Source organism: Bufo bufo, chromosome 3 (genome assembly GCF_905171765.1).
Source record: "Bufo bufo chromosome 3, aBufBuf1.1, whole genome shotgun sequence".
NCBI lineage: Eukaryota > Metazoa > Chordata > Amphibia > Anura > Bufonidae > Bufo > Bufo bufo.
The window spans coordinates 170,988,041-171,005,365 of NC_053391.1; the positions used below are offsets into that span (position 1 = coordinate 170,988,041).

At 38.4% G+C, this 17,325-nt stretch overlaps 1 protein-coding gene across 2 annotated transcripts in view; it reads right to left on the reverse strand.

The window, feature by feature from the left end:
- The window catches only part of PNPLA4 (patatin like phospholipase domain containing 4), a 119,865-nt gene that overhangs the window by 19,602 nt on the left and 82,938 nt on the right, over nt 1–17,325 (reverse strand). For both annotated transcript variants that reach the window (XM_040421829.1, XM_040421830.1), the window contains exon 5: nt 11,877–11,942. In XM_040421829.1, the coding sequence (XP_040277763.1) occupies nt 11,877–11,942 (66 nt within the window). The remainder of the gene's footprint in view (nt 1–11,876; nt 11,943–17,325) is intronic.

Here is a 17,325-nt window from a genome sequence, read left to right on the forward strand (position 1 = left end):
GAACGCATTAAAAACAATGCAAGTATTGATGCTTTTTGTCTATTGTCCACCAAAGAACAGAATAAAAAGTGATAAAAAAGGCTGAGCACAACTCTGTAGAAAGAAAACTAAAACACTTATGGGTCTAGGGATGCGGCATTAAAAAAGCATTTTCTACTTTTATTAAAAAAGGGTTTTTATTGTGCAAACATATTTAAACAAAAAACACTATGTATTTGGTATCTCTATAATCGTACTGACCTAGAGATTCAAATTATTTTGATATTTATGCTGAAAAATAAATGCAGCAAAATTAATAAAGTAAGAACTAAGTGGCAGCATTGCTGTTTTTTTTCCACCCACTTCCTAAACTGAGTTAATAAAAGTTAATCAGTAATTTGTCATGCCCCAAAATGACACCAATAAAAACTACAACTTGTCCCGTAAAAAAAAAAAAAAAAAAACTAATATGGCTACATAGAAATAAAATTAAAAGTTATAGCTCTTGGCAAGGCGACAATGAATTGTCTGGTCATTAGGGCTCAAAACAGGCAGCTCACTAAGGGGGTTAATAATTCTGGCAGATCTTTAGACTTCCTAAATTTACACTGTCTACCTTTTAGACAGGATTTGTAAATCTGCCATTTTGTGAATAGAGTATTAAGATACACTTTATTATTTAAGCATAAGAGAGGGGAAGCATAATCCATGAAGACCCAAATTAAAGGTAATACAATTACTACTATTAATATCAGTGTTACAATAATATTCTTTACAGCATAATAAACAATATCTACAATGTGCATTGTGCTTTTTAGTGGCTTTTTTTTTTAAAGAAAGGGCAACATGAGCATACAGATGGCATGCTGAACTATTGGAAATCTATAAATCATAACAATTGCGCTGAACACTGAATATTGAAATCAATTCACAATGTAATATTATTCACATTAATAAATGCACATTGTGCAATATTCCAGTGATGCATAAAAAATGCCTGTCAATTCTTTTGGGTCCTAATTATTGTGTATTTTAGACACTTGTGTGGTAGCCTTGTCATGAAAACTTTATGCACTCTGTTTGGTATGTACTTGAAATTCATGCAATTCCCAATACATTTTATAATTAATAGAATATCCTGCATGGAATTTTCTAAAGCCAAATATGTGTTACTTTTACATTTAAGAAAGCTGGGTTGGCAGAATATGACTATAATTTGTAATATGTATATATATTAAAATATGATTTTAGTTCACGAATATAGATTTATAGAATACATAAAAGATGATAAAGTTAAATAAATATAAAAGGTAATCAGGAAATCAAAATTTGGAGGTCTGATTAATAGATCGGGTTTAACTTTTCTACTTTCGTTCATGTATCTACTGTATATTAGAGATATGTGAATGTCTTGAGATTTGCTTCATGTCTTATTCAGAGAAGTTCAGTTCAGACCTGAATTGATTTGTCACAACTGCCCTGAAAATTGGTGTATGACACCATCTATTCTCCTAGGATTTTTTTTTTTTATGAAATTAGGTCATTTTTGTTAATTTTTATTTTATTATTATTTTTTTACACATTTTGGCTCCCCCATCCCCTTCCTTTACAGCAATAGCAAATAATTTCATAGTGACTCTGACAGATATAGCTATGTGTAAATGCATGGTGCAAATACAGGGAGTGCAGAATTATTAGGCAAGTTGTATTTTTGAGGATTAATTTTATTATTGAACAACAACCATGTTCTCAATGAACCCAAAAAACTCATTAATATCAAAGCTGAATATTTTTGGAAGTAGTTTTTAGTTTGTTTTTAGTTTTAGCTATTTTAGGGGGATATCTGTGTGTGCAGGTGACTATTACTGTGCATAATTATTAGGCAACTTAACAAAAAACAAATATATACCCATTTCAATTATTTATTTTTACCAGTGAAACCAATATAACATCTCAACATTCACAAATATACATTTCTGACATTCAAAAACAAAACAAAAACAAATCAGTGACCAATATAGCCACCTTTCTTTGCAAGGACACTCAAAAGCCTGCCATCCATGGATTCTGTCAGTGTTTTGATCTGTTCACCATCAACATTGCGTGCAGCAGCAACCACAGCCTCCCAGACACTGTTCAGAGAGGTGTACTGTTTTCCCTCTTTGTAAATCTCACATTTGATGATGCACCACAGGTTCTCAATGGGGTTCAGATCAGGTGAACAAGGAGGCCATGTCATTAGATTTTCTTCTTTTATACCCTTTCTTGCCAGCCACGCTGTGGAGTACTTGGACGCGTGTGATGGAGCATTGTCCTGCATGAAAATCATGTTTTTCTTGAAAGATGCAGACTTCTTCCTGTACCACTGCTTGAAGAAGGTGTCTTCCAGAAACTGACAGTAGGACTGGGAGTTGAGCTTGACTCCATCCTCAACCCGAAAAGGCCCCACAAGCTCATCTTTGATGATACCAGCCCAAACCAGTACTCCACCTCCACCTTGCTGGCGTCTGAGTCGGACTGGAGCTCTCTGCCCTTTACCAATCCAGCCACGGGCCCATCCATCTGGCCCATCAAGACTCACTCTCATTTCATCAGTCCATAAAACCTTAGAAAAATCAGTCTTGAGATATTTCTTGGCCCAGTCTTGACGTTTCAGCTTGTGTGTCTTGTTCAGTGGTGGTCGTCTTTCAGCCTTTCCTACCTTGGCCATGTCTCTGAGTATGGCACACCTTGTGCTTTTGGGCACTCCAGTGATGTTGCAGCTCTGAAATATGGCCAAACTGGTGGCAAGTGGCATCTTGGCAGCTGCACGCTTGACTTTTCTCAGTTCATGGACAGTTATTTTGCGCCTTGGTTTTTCCACACGCTTCTTGCGACCCTGTTGACTATTTTGAATGAAACGCTTGATTGTTCGATGATCACGCTTCAGAAGCTTTGCAATTTTAAGAGTGCTGCATCCCTCTGCAAGATATCTCACTATTTTTGACTTTTCTGAGCCTGTCAAGTCCTTCTTTTGACCCATTTTGCCAAAGGAAAGGAAGTTGCCTAATAATTATGCACACCTAATATAGGGTGTTGATGTCATTAGACCACACCCCTTCTCATTACAGAGATGCACATCACCTAATATGCTTAATTGGTAGTAGGCTTTCGAGCCTATACAGCTTGGAGTAAGACAACATGCATAAAGAGGATGATGTGGTCAAAATACTCATTTGCCTAATAATTCTGCACGCAGTGTACATGATGTTATGCTTTTTCATATTACAAAGCTTCCTAAAAGTGTCTATTATTGGGGAAAGATGGTCTTTTTTTTTTTTTTTACACACAGTTTATTAGAAAAACATTCAGTGGCTTGTTGGGACTAAGTGTCCAAAAATTATGCCTCAACTGGACACATCCATTCCCCTGCTTATACAAATACACATGCTAATGTCAGAAAAAAAAGGCTTGTTATGCAGGTGTCAAAAGTGTAAACAGAATACTATTTTAAACAACAGACACTCGTGGCTAATGTCTGCAATCAGCTATAATGCCAGTCACAGACATTTTACCCCTCAGATGCCAAGGTGAAATGTAACCACAGCATCTGATAGCTAAAAACCCAAAAGCGTTGGGCTTCAGGGTCTGGAACATCTCATTTACATGGCGATCGGGGGGAACTTTCATTTATTGTGAAAGGCCTGAGCCTGCTGAAGACTATCAGGCCTTTCACAGGTATACATCTATCTAGGCCTGCTGGGGAGGCATACATTGGAATATGCAGAATTTTATATTTACCAATGAATTGAGTTTCATTGCTAAATAGAAATGGCAATTGGAAGACTATTTTGTTATGCCCTTTGGGTCCTTAAAAATATTAAAATAGAAAAGTAAAAAAAATATATATTAACAATACAATATAAAAAGTCAAATCTATTTTTCCAGAATAAAAATAAATGCACATTTTTCCAGAATAAAAATAAATACACAATAAAAAAACATTGCTGCATCCAAAATTGTCAGTACAATTAAAATATGAAAAATTATGGGGGGTATGGAGATTAAATGAAAAAAATTATATTGCATAATTGTACAGATTATAAATGGCATGGATCAGTTTTATTGCACAGGGAGCACCGTAAAAACAAAACTCAAAATACTTTGGCGGAATTGTTTTTTTTGTTTTTTTTTCAATTCCACCAGTTTTCAATTTTTTTCCCAGCTTCCCACTGTATTGTATGCAACAATAAATGGTGTCATTAGAAAGTACAAACTTTTTTTTGCAAAACATGTGAACATAAAATTAAAAAAAAGTTATGTTTTGCACAAGCATCCAAAAATTATGGCTTATTGGGGGTGGAATGCCTGCTCGTATTTATATATGCACAAGCATTATTTGTCAGAAGAAAGAATGTCTTTCTCTGAACAAGCCATTTTAATTGGCAGCAGCAGTACAGTGTGGAAAGGATAGGTCAATAGTGGCATGTGTCCTCAAAAGTAGCGTCAGCAGTAGCAACACAGCATAGAACAGTAGATGCATGTGCCACTGTTTAGGAGCAGTAGTAGTTGTAGTGGTAACTGTGTAGCAATAATGGTAGTGGCAGTAGGGGTAATCAAAGTGCCAGTAGGGGATTAGCAGCAAGAAATGGCAGTGATTTTTTGTTCACTTGTGGAGGAACTCTTCGTCCATTTGGGTGTCACAATGACCCCTGCCTCACTGAAAACCCTCTCTGAGATGACACTGGAGGCCGGGCAAGAGAGAACAGAGAGAGATCATACTGGGCCAGTTCGGTCAGTGTTCCAGTCTACCTACACAGAAGTCCATGGGGTCAAGGAACATGGTATGTGCTGGAAAAAGGCCAGAGTCCAGGTACGACTGAACCTGGGTGTTAAGGTGCTAAGTCTTCTGTTTTCTAATTTGTCTGTCAATAACTGTTAGTATATAAACAAGTGAAAAAATGGCTTGACATTATGGCTAGTGTGCCCAAGAACCTAGTTTTTGCTGCTCCACCCCCTCAATGAGATGATTGGTCATTTTAGCTGGTGTCATTATCATCCTCTTCTTGCGCCTCTACCACTGACTCCACCTCCTCCAGTGGCAGCTTCTCATCCTTATCCTCCATGGGATTTTCTCCATGAGGGTTCCTAACAGCTACAAAGCAGTCAGTAAAATATGAAAGCTGTTCTTCTGTTGTGCCAAATATCATTTGTCCCTACTAACAAATTCTGTGGCTTTAATATGCAACAGGGGTCTCTCATGAGCTGCCACTACCTGACCTCAAAGCAAACCATGCTTTAGGTTGATTTAGTCTGCTTTAGGCTGCTTGTACAGATGATCTAGCATCTGCATCAGCAGTGAAATGGAAGACTTTTATGCCACTGCAATTCCAGGAGGGTGTTTCTTGCCATATGCACCAAATGCAGTGCAGCCATGATTTTCTGCCCATTAACGCTGAACACATTGCCCAGTTTGATTTGGTAGGAAGACAGCCAGCGGGATGTTTGCTGCTTGATGCACTTTATGCAAGTGATCAGCTGTGTGGCTACTCTTGCTCAGGATGATCAGGTCTAACACCACATAGCAGCACTTACTTTACACATATGACAGGAAGGAGGGAAGTGGGAGTGACATTGTGCCCTGCTGCTTTTGAAGACAGGAGGAGAAGGTTTAGTAGGCATATAAGCAGCTGGTGTGGAAACCAGACAAACTTGGAGGTGTCAAAAGGTCCTGGCCTTCTTGCTGCAGTGAAACTTCAATATCAAAAACAATGACCATGGGGGGCATGAAAGACCTGTACTGTCCCTGCCCATAACAGATTCTCCAGGTGTCCACCGTGGCGCACACCTTGCCACAAAATGAGAAATGCAAGAAGTGGCCCATGTTCTCTGCCATGTGACAGTGCAAGGTAGAGATGGCTTTTTGAGAGAAAAAATATGTTGGCTAAATGTCTTCTAGTGAGGATGAACGCATGCCATCAACTCCTTAAAGACATCAGAATCCAATAAGTGGTTTGGCAGTGTCTGTACCACCAGCAACTTGGTCAGGTGTGAGTCAAGGTTGTGGACCAGTGGAATGTTGAGTGTGCAGAGTTGTTTCTTGGACACATTCATTTTTCTATGGCTAATGTTGGAGGGGAATAGGAGCAGGAGGAAGAATAGTGTGAACAGGATAACCAGTAAATGATGATGATGACCACAAGGACACAGTACTGTATATGAGTGCGGCCTGGCTGCTGCAAAGAATAACGGTAGAAGGAAAACATTCTTGTGTTGGCTGGTGGCCACTTCTGTTTTCCCACAGTGATCACCTCATGTGGTTCAGTAGAGCCATGGTGCCTTTGTTTGTGTTTGACCACCCATGGCTAATTTTTATTGTGGGTATGACATGTTTAGAGCCTGTGCCCACAGTATCAGCAGCATTACTACTTCCCGAGCTGACCATAATAGACACAAATCTGGCCTTGACAGTTTTTTTGGGAGTTTGTGGCCATACATTGCCTATGCTCTTTATTGCTGCCACCACCATTTTCCTCTCATGTTACCTCACAGGTCCTGTCCAAAACCTGATTATCATAACAGTCCTCACCCTTACCTCCACTTTTACCTGACTGTAATATGCTTTTGTGGGCTCCTTGACGCCTCTTATGATTTTCTACACTTTATATATGCTCCAAGTTCCACTGTTGCTACCACTGCCCACTACAGGTGCCACTGCAAGCACCAACAACAGCAAAAATACAGCTATGTATGAGGTCTCCTGTCTCTCCCAAAACTCCTCCTCATGGCAGTTTAAGCACTGACTGTTCTCACACAATTTAACAGGGAGACTCGTCTGAGTATCTTTCATAGTGCATGGTTGAGTTTTGTTGCCTCTCCTTAGGAAAAAAAAGGCACCACACTAGGAAGGGAAAGTGAAGACAGAGAGGATGCAACTGAAACTTTTCCCTGGGGTTTCAAGTAGGAGGAGCAGGATCAATGCTGTGACCCTTAGCTCCAAGACTTTGGATCATACTCAGGGAAGTGAGCCATCCAGTCCACAATCTCATCCTCTTTGTTCTCAATAATAATGTTGAGCTGTTCAGTAGCAAGGGAAAACTATAGCCTACTACTACTACTTACCAGATGGCTAGTGCTGCTACTGCTGCTACCCACATTCTGACTCTGGTAGGAAAAGGCCTGGGTATTTCATTTTTCACATTTCCATTTTATTAAACAGTACTAGCCAAATCACTAGTGTTTTTTTATGTAATTTCAAGACAGGTACAATTAAATTTCCTAAATTCCACAAAACAATAAACAGGACTAGTGCCAATTTACAATGGTAATACCATATTTACTGCCATATAAGATGCACCAGGCCATAAGACGCACCTAGGTTTTAGAGGAGGAATTTTTTTCCTGATTACCTTACATATTCTGGTACTGATCTGGATTACAGTGAATCCAATACTTAAATTCTGTATGGAGCCCACAGCTATATTGAGCTTGCACTGCACAGTTTTAGAAGGTTAGTAGATCACCTGCTATTTGTCTCATCACATTATCCATACAGTGTGCACTATGGAATGCTATGTCTTTTTACTTTCATTCAAGAAATAAATGTATTAGATTCAGAAATACATGTAAAGTTAAATGTATAAATCAATTAAATATATTATCATGAACACAATGATGGATCAGGTCCTTTATCATAGGGACACGAAAAGCTATGTGCTGGCAAAACATTCCAGAGAAAAGTAGATATGAAAATAATATACACTGATAGCATTGTTAAAGGTTGAAGAGCAGTCAAGTTGCGTCTCATAGACATAAAAATTAGTACCTGCCAATATAGGATACAGAAGTAACAGCAGTATTAAGGAAGCAAAGCTCCACTGAAAATAACAGATGTACATCACCTGAAAACAGCAGCCCTCTCGGCAGGCATGTAATTTCTCAATCTCAGGTCTAACTTTAAAATTACAGTTTGGATAACAAGTAAAGATATCCTACATGTAATTCAACAAAGGTATCCTCAAATGAAACAAGATCTGTGTAATTTGACAGCTACATTGTGCCACTACACAGCTCAGGTTATGCGACTGAATAGGTCCATACTAAATCTCCTTTTAATGTAGAAGATGTCCATAATGACCAATCAGATTCCAGCTCTCAAATAAAGATGAAAAAAACTAACTGATTGTTTGTTATGGGCAACTCATCCACTTTCCCTTTTCACAAGTTTTAACTAAATCTCACCTATTCAGCTAGAAAGAATGGAGGTTTCTTTGTGCACATATTGGATGAGGATCAAGTAATGGGTATCTATGTTTATTGTACATAATGAAGAGCACATCTACCTTAAAGGCAATGTACTCAGTTGGAGGTATTATTATTATTATTATTAAATGGTATTCATTTTAAGCTAAAATAATTTTTTCAATTGATTTTTATTAAAAATTTGGAGCTATTTTCTCTGTAGAGGGATGACATTCTCTAGTAGCAGGATCTGAATTTTCTCTCTGCCCACGTCAGCCCACTAATCTGATGGGCTCTGATCTCTGACTTTATAAATAAATACTCATTATAGCTCAATCCTCAAGAAAGTTGCTTAAATAAGTGTTTATGACCCTTTAGTAATGTAAAGATAAGGTTTATTAGGTGACCAGCAGAAAGTGAAAACACCATTCACACAGCTAGACAGTTAACTCTTTGTGACAGAACTGCTCAATATTTTCAATAGTAAAACCAAAAATAATATCCTAAAATGAGTAAAATGCAATAAAAAAAAAAAAACATCCAAACTGTACATAGCCTTTAAAAGGGTATTGTGATACACAAAAAGTGAATCCAACTGAAAGTATTCAATGCAAAATAAAAATCCTGAAAATATAATCATAAGTTTGTTGCATTGCCACTCACCGCTTGGCCATAATGCAAACTTTATAGCTTGTTGTCTCAGTTTATGACCCGTAGTTCAGATTCAGCTTTGGGAACTAATGTGAGAGGCTCAGCAGTGAGGAAGCACATTATTAGATGCAGAGAGAGACATACTCTTCAGCAGCTAGTGGACTACAATAGGTGGTAATTGAGTAAATATACGTCTAATTAGATATTTTTAGGATATAGTATTAGTGTAGTATGGCACACAAGGTACTAAACATCACCATGAAAACCATTGATAACATCAAGTGGTGAAAAAAAATTGTTAGGGTCCATTCACACATCCGCAATTCTGTTCCGCATTTTGTGGAACGGAATTGCGGACCCATTCATTTCTATGGGGTCGCACGATGTACTGCCCGGATCCGGAAATGCGGACCCGCACTTCCGGGTCCGCAATTCCGGTCCCCAAAAAAATAGAACATGTCCTATTCTTGTCCGCAATTGTCGACAAGATTAGGCATTTTCTATTAAGTGCCGGCGATGTGCGGTCCACCAAATGCGGAATGCACATTGCCGGTGTCAGTTATTCGCGGATCGGTGGATCCGCAAGACACACACGGACCCACACGGACCCTTATAGTGATGGAGAACATCCTGTCCCTGTTCCAGAACCTAAAAATAAGCAGTAGTTCTAAAATCAAGAATTACTAGAGTTGCTCTATCTATCGAGGCTTCCCACTATGATATAGCATCCACACTGATATTACGTCATATAGTGGCAATTAGCTTTTAAGTGACATCCTGTGGACATCTCATAGACTTTATATGGTTGGTGTTTATCAGCAAAGATTGGCAGATTGCACAACTGGCAACTGTATATTACAATTTGGTTTATTAGCCGTTTTTAGCCATATTAAATATTACTTAAATAACTTGGAAATATCTTTTAAGTTTTATATATATAGTATATGTGAATTTATTTAAAAGAGGTTTTATTCAATTGGAATATTTTTTTCAGATCAATGTCCTAATGTTTTTGCGCTACAGAGGTCTCTCTCTTTTTTCATATGAGCATAGTTTCCAACTTTAGACAATTCATGTGCAACTGTCTGGCATATGACACTGGGTTTGGTACCTAGTTTTGGCTGGTTGATTAGGGTACAGTTTTGATTGCTCATTTGTTATATATCAAAGCCTTGCTCTATTCTAGTTGTTGAGTATAGCTTTTGCTAGGTGCATTTCCTTACAGATATTTGTACTTTGTTCTGTATTCTGGGATCTGTACAGTAGTTCAATTATTCTATCCTGTTCTAATCTACTGTGTTTTTTTTGTCTGGTACTTGTATTCCACAGTCTATTTTGTTATGTTTAAGATTTATTTATTGTTATTCTATTGTATTGTTCAGACTTATTTGTTGACCTACATTCAGATAAGGTCAGTTCAGTATTGCTCCATTTCTGTCCATTATCTATATGTATGCCATATATCTGTCTTCCACACCATTGCTGGATCATCTCCGTCTTCAATGACCCTCAGCATATGGTTCCTGTAATCCACCAATACTTTATTTTTCCAGAATCTTGTTTTCTGTAGAGTTGATTAATGCTTCATACTTAAGGGGGTATTCCCATCACATATAATGGTGGCATATCGCTAAGATATGCCCCCATTGTCTGATAAGTTCAGGTCCCACCTCTGAGACCCGCACCTACAATGAGAACGGAGCGAGGAGAGCTGTGGCTGGAGGACCCTGGGATTCCCAGGGTCCGTCCACCACCAAACGCTGCTCCCCGCTGCTCCCATACAAGTGAATAGAAGCGCACACACAGCCCCTGCTCCCATTCTTTTCCATGGGGAAGACGGAAATAGCTAAGCCAGCGCTGGGCTATTTTTGGTGGTGCATGCGCTGTGCGCCCTCCATTCATTCCCCAGCTTCGTTCTCGTAGGTGCGGGTCCCAGTTTTGGGTTAATTCCTCAGATTACATATAAGTGGTGATAAGTTGAAGTTTTATTATAAAGCATTTTAAACTACTGAATCACTCTTTAAAAACTGTGCAAAGATTAGAATGGCAATCAGCAGTGAAAACTGGGGAGAAATGCAAAGTTTTATAATGCACAAGACAACATATGCTTTTTATTTGCCTATAGATGTTCCTTCATATTACCTTAGATGGTGCCCCAAATGTTACTTACAAGAAGCTGGTTTACTTCATGGTCTGTGGGAATGCCCCAACTTCTATGGCAAAATGCTCGTACTTATGTAAAAGAGGTTTGGGATGTGGAGATTTGTCCAATTACCTAACAATTTTCCACTATATTCCCATAAACCAGGAGGCTGAATTCTCAGAAATAGTAGCAATCAAGGGAGTCTACATAGTCCTATTAGCAGTTAAGATATTGGCTAAAACCTAGGTTCCCCACCACAGATGAAGTACTGGGTACTATAAGTTATCTCTTGTATATGGACAGATTGGAAAAGCTACTGACAGATTCTTCTCAAAATGGAGCCTCTTTATGGAACATGTTTTGTCTGCCACTGAAACATTGTGGAACTGATGGGACCTTTTAAATTGACTGGTACCTTACAGGTCAGTTGAAAAGAACACTAGGTAAACTTGGCCTTACCACTGATTGGGGACTCCCAGGCAGCAGTTTTAGAGCTTGAAACATGTATAATTTTTTCTAGTGCAGTATGTTAGGGGTTTGTTAAAGTTATGTGTTTGGAAGGGAGGTTTTGTTCTAAAAAAAATTGATACAGGAGAATTTTGATTATAGGTTTAATATTCCTGGTGGTATGATATTCGACTACACTAGTCTTTACTTGTTCAAGAACTCTGCTCTGATTGTCATCTCTTGTATGTTCATAAATGACTGTACTATGTATTATACTGTACTACCTGTATTAATGAACACTTTTCCTGATCTCAATAAAAAAAAGTCTTTAAACCTTCAAAAAACCCTGAAATTTTATCATTTAAGGTCAGATAGGTCAAATATATAAGGCAATATATAAATCAATAAAATTCATAGTTACTGGATTGATTATTACCTCTCCCTTGTATTCAACAGCATTGAAACCAGCATACAATGGAACAAAACAACTTGCCAAAAGTACCTGCAACAAATTGAAAAAAGGGTTTGTAATGATCAGTTTATTAAATGTATATTTAAACACACTCTTATACAAGCAAAATGTAGCTAAGGGTAGTATAGTGTAGCCTAACATAGAAAACATTTTCTGGTTAAAATTTAACCTTTAATGTATAATATCTAAAATACATATAGAATACCCCTAGGTAAAAAAAAATCTAATATTCAGATATTCATAATAAGGATATATAAGAATAGCTCTGTCAGTCACTTAAATAAGACAAAATTATACCTGTGGCAGGACAAAACGTCCTTCCTACTCACGGTTTGAGGTACCATGGAGAAGACGACCAACCATGAAGGTTTCACAGGACAAAATATCCTCACAGTCCCTGTTACGTCCCTCACTTATCCCTGCCTACAGGCTGAGCACCTGACCCAAAGGGGCGACCCCACCTCTCGGTGGCTAAACCTTTACTGATACCTATTTGTGCCCTGTCTGAAAACGAAGTCTATGTCCCAGACAGAAAAAAAATGAACAAATTAAGCATGTCGCAACGCGACATTTCACCCGCAAAAACACTGGTTCATCAAGGGACAAAAATATGCTGTTAGTAATAGATCAAAAATAAAGAAATCAAACAATTCCAAATAAATAAATAAAAAAATAAAAGATGGCAGTCCTGGTTCTGTGCAGGAATTGTTGTGCTTTTATTTCAGGTTCCACTCTTCGGAGGTTTGGATACTGTCTGATCTGTAGACAGCTCTCCATAATGCAACATAAAATTACCTTTTTGAAATATGAGATTTGTAAATTAACCATTAAGCAAACTCAGACTGAGAACATTGCAATGCCACTGCCACAGAGGCCCCCTAGAAATGGAAGATGGGTTACTGTAGGTTCTGGTAGACTGAGAGTTGTGGATAGAAGACATGTCCCACAGTCTGTGGCTCTCCATAATTCATTTGCAGCACTTTCAGAGTGCAAGAGCAACATGGCGGATGGCTCAAGCACAGTGGGTGAGAAACAATCATCTCCCATGCCTAAAGTATGCAAGACTGCAGCCAAAGACAAAAAGGAGAAGGTGAGGACTGATAGTAAGCAGCTGTTGGTGGGCGATTCCATCATAAGAGGTGTGAAGTTTGAGGAGAATGGTGTTGTAAGATGTCTCCCTGGTGCTACCGCTAGCAGGGATAGACGACAGATCCTTAATATTGTTAGGCAAGCAAAACAGGAAAGGGAAGTGGATGTTATTGTCCATCTGGGGACAAACGATCTGGCTTGCAATGAGGTTTCAAAGGTGAAAGAAGCTTTTCACACACTTGGAAAGGATATACGGGAGGTTGCATCAACTCTTTCATTCTCTGCAGTTTTGCCTGTGCATAACCTTTAGCATGACAGGAAGATGCGCATTAAGGAATTCAATGTATGGCTTGGTGAATGGTGTCGGAACCAAGGGTTTGGCTTTGTGTCTCATGTTAGCTCTTGTTGGAATGGGAAAGAACTGTACAAGAAAGATGGTTTGCATCTTTCTCTCAAAGGAACAAATGTCCTCGGTGAACAGTTCCAAGTATTTGCTAAGGAGCATTTAAACTAGGAAAGGGGGGCAAAAGAGTGATAATCCAGCAGTCCGACTGCCCCCCGGAACAATGCTAGTAGCACAAAGGTTAAGAAATGACAAGCTCAGATTCTTATCTACAAATGCTCGCAGTTTAGGGAATAAGATCAATGAACTTGAGGCTATAATGGCATCTGAGAATATAGATGTAGTGGCTGTTACCGAGACGTGGTTCAAGGGGAATAATGACTGGGATATATCAATACCAGGGCTCTCTCTATATTGGAAAGACAGAGAAGGCAAGAAGGGGGAGGGGTGGCCCTGTATGTGAAAGACAGCATAAAATCTAATTTGATACAAGTTAGCGAGAACAATTTAGAGTCAGTTTGAGTTACCTTGCAGCTTGATAATCATAAGGTAACTCGTGTAGGTGTGATATATAGACCACCTAGCCAAGTCAAAGAATTAGATGATCTACTAGTTGAGGAAATAGCTAAAATGACATTGAAGGGGGACATTATCATTATGGGAGACTTCAATCTTCCTGATGTAAACTGGAAAACCAAAATAGCTAGTTCTGCCAGGAGTACAGATATTCTAAATTCCCTACTGGGATTATCTCTACAGCAAGTAGTTGAGGAGCCAACCCGGAAGGAGGCCATTTTAGATTTAGTATTCACAAATGGGAATTTGGTATATGATATTACTGTAGGGGAAAGCTTGGGATCTAGTGATCACCAGTCAGTGTGGTTTACTATAAGTACAGTGACACCACACAAAAACAAAAGTTTTAGATTTTATAAAAACTGACTTTTCTAAAATTAGATTAGTGGTATACGAGTCCCTATCAGATTGGAACAGTTTCATTGGAGTCCAGGAGAAATGGGACTACTTAAAAGAGGCACTATTGAAGGCAACAGAAAATTGCATTAGGCTTGTCAGTAAAAGCAAAAAAAGGAAAAGACCACTGTGGTACTCAGCAGAAGTGGCCAAAATCATTAACAACAAAAAGATAGCATTTAAGAATTATAAAAAATAAAAAAAACGAGGATGACAGGCTAATTTACAAGATTAGGCAGAGAGAGGCCAAACAAGTTATAAGAGCTTCTAAAGCACAGACAGAAGAGAAATTAGCTCAGTCAGGGAAAAAAGGCGATAAGGCATTCTTCAGATACATAAATGAAAAAAAGAAACTAAAACAAGGAATTACAAAATTAAAAACAAAAGAAGGAAGGTATATGGAAGAAGATAAAGAACTAGCTGACTGCCTCAATGAATACTTCTGTTCAGTCTTTACAAAGGAAAATGAAGGAAAAGGACCTCAGTTAGGAAAGAAGACTAATGAATCTTTTGATGCATGTGTCTTTACAGAGGAAGAGGTTCTAAGTCGGCTGTCTAAAATCAATACAAATAAGTCACAGGGGCCTGATGGGATACACCCAAAGCTATTAAAAGAGCTCAGTGGTTAACTAGCAAAACCATTAACAAATTTATTTAACCAATCACTGGCAACAGGAGTCGTCCCAGAAGATTGGAAATGAGCAAATGTTGTGCCGATTCACAAGAAAGGTAGTAGGGAGTAATCTGGCAACTATAGGCCAGTAAGCCTGACATCAATAGTGGGGAAATTAATGGAAACCATACTGGAACATCTAAAATCCCATGGATTTAAAGATGAAAAACAGCATGGGTTTACTTCAGGGAGATCATGTCAAACTAATCTTATTGATTTTTTTGATTGGGTGACTAAAACAATAGATGGCGGAGGTGCAGTAGACATCGCTTATCTAGACTTCAGTAAGGCTTTCGATACTGTCCCACACAGAAGGCTTATCAATAAATTGGGCTTGGACTCCAATATTGTTGAATGCATTAGGCAGTGGCTGAGGGACAGGCAACAGAGGGTTGTAGTCAATGGAGTATATTCAGACCAAGGTCTTGTTACCAGTGGGGTACCTCAGGGATCTGTGCTGGGACCCATATTGTTTAATATCTTTATCAGCAAAATTGCAGAAGGCCTCGATGGTAAGGTGTGTCTTTTTGCTGATGACACAAAGATTTGTAACAGGGTTGATGTTCCTGGAGGGATACACCAAATGGAAAAGAATTTAGGAAAACTAGAGGAATGGTCAAAAATCTGGCAAATAAAATTTAATGTGGATAAGTGCAAAATAAAGCACCTGGGACGTAAAAACCCAAGAGCAGAATATAAAATCAGTGATACAGTCCTAACCTCAGTATCTGAGGAAAGGGATTTAGGGGTCATTATTTCAGAAGACTTAAAAGGTAGGCAGACAATGTCATAGAGCAGCAGGAAATGCTAGCAGAATGCTTGGGTGTATAGGGAGAGGTATTACTAGTAGAAAGAGGGAGGTGCTCATGCCGCTCTACAGAGCACTAGTGAGACCTCATTTGGAGTATTGTGCTCAGTACTGGAGACCATATCTCCAGAAGGATATTGATACTTTGGAGAGAGTTCAGAGAAGAGCTACTAAACTGGTACATGGATTGCAGGATAAAACTTACCAGGAAAGATTAAAGGACCTTAACATGTATAGCTTGGAAGAAAGACGAGACAGAGGGGATATGATAGAAACTTTTAAATACATAAAGGGAATCAACAAGGTAAAAGAGGAGAGAATATTTAAAAGAAGAAAAACTGCTACAAGAGGACATAGTTTTAAATTAGAGGGGCAAAGGTTTAAAAGTAATATCAGGAAGTTTTACTTTACTGAGAGAGTAGTGGATGCATGGAATAGCCCTCCTGCAGAAGTGGTAGCTGCAAATACAGTGAAGGAGTTTAAGCATGCATGGGATAGGCATAAGGCCATCCTTCATATAAGATAGGGCCAGGGGCTATCCATAGTACTCAGTATATTGGGCAGACTAGATGGGCCAAATGGTTCTTATCTGCCTACACATTCTATGTTTCTATGTCCTGGGGTATTGACTTCTCTACAAGAACCCCAATGATAGGGAACCCCCTGGTTAGGGTCAATTGAGAATAGCCTAGAACTGCATGGTGTGGGCTAATAGGTGGCTAGGCTATTCTATATTCTATATGTCTTTTAGATATTATACATTGAAGGTTACATTTTTATATGGGAAGGTTTTCTATATTAGGTTTTAATAAAAGTATAATAGTATAGCAAAGTAAAATATGATTATTTAGCACAGGCATTGCTTTATTTTAGTGCAATTACATAAAATTGCCACAACAATGCTTCAATAGAACTTTCTAGGTGCCATTTTAAACAAGAAAAGGAACTGCAGTCTTGAGCAAAGCAATATAGAGGTGATGAGCTTCGTCATTGCCTTACTATATAAAAGGCATGAAATAGTAATAGCCTGGAAATGTCACACTAGTTCTTGGGTCCCTTTTAGTTACTTTGTTATATTTAACAGCTGAAACACATTTTTTTACTTTGAGATATAGTTACAATTATGCATTATTCAAATTAAGGAAGAGCCAAAGAGAGACATTTAATCTAGGTTTTTACATTTTCCCATGACTAGAATCCTTCGTCTTTCTATGAGAAATCATTGTGCTCATGTTTTTTTTTTTTTAACTTGAGCTGCTGAGTTACATCACTTTATATGAGAAACAAACCATTATATTTTGGTACATTATCCTAAAAAGAAATTGAAATTTGAGGAAAAAAACAGTTTAAAGGCTATGTACACCTTTGGAGTATTTTTTTTTTATGATATCATCACTCCTCCCATTTGGATCAGGCGATTTTAATTAGCAGGAGTCTGCATAAGGGTTTGCAGTTGGAGTTCCTGAGAGCATGTGATAGGTGAGCTTTGACAACTGTTCACATGGTGTGGCACTGCGAGGTTGCTATT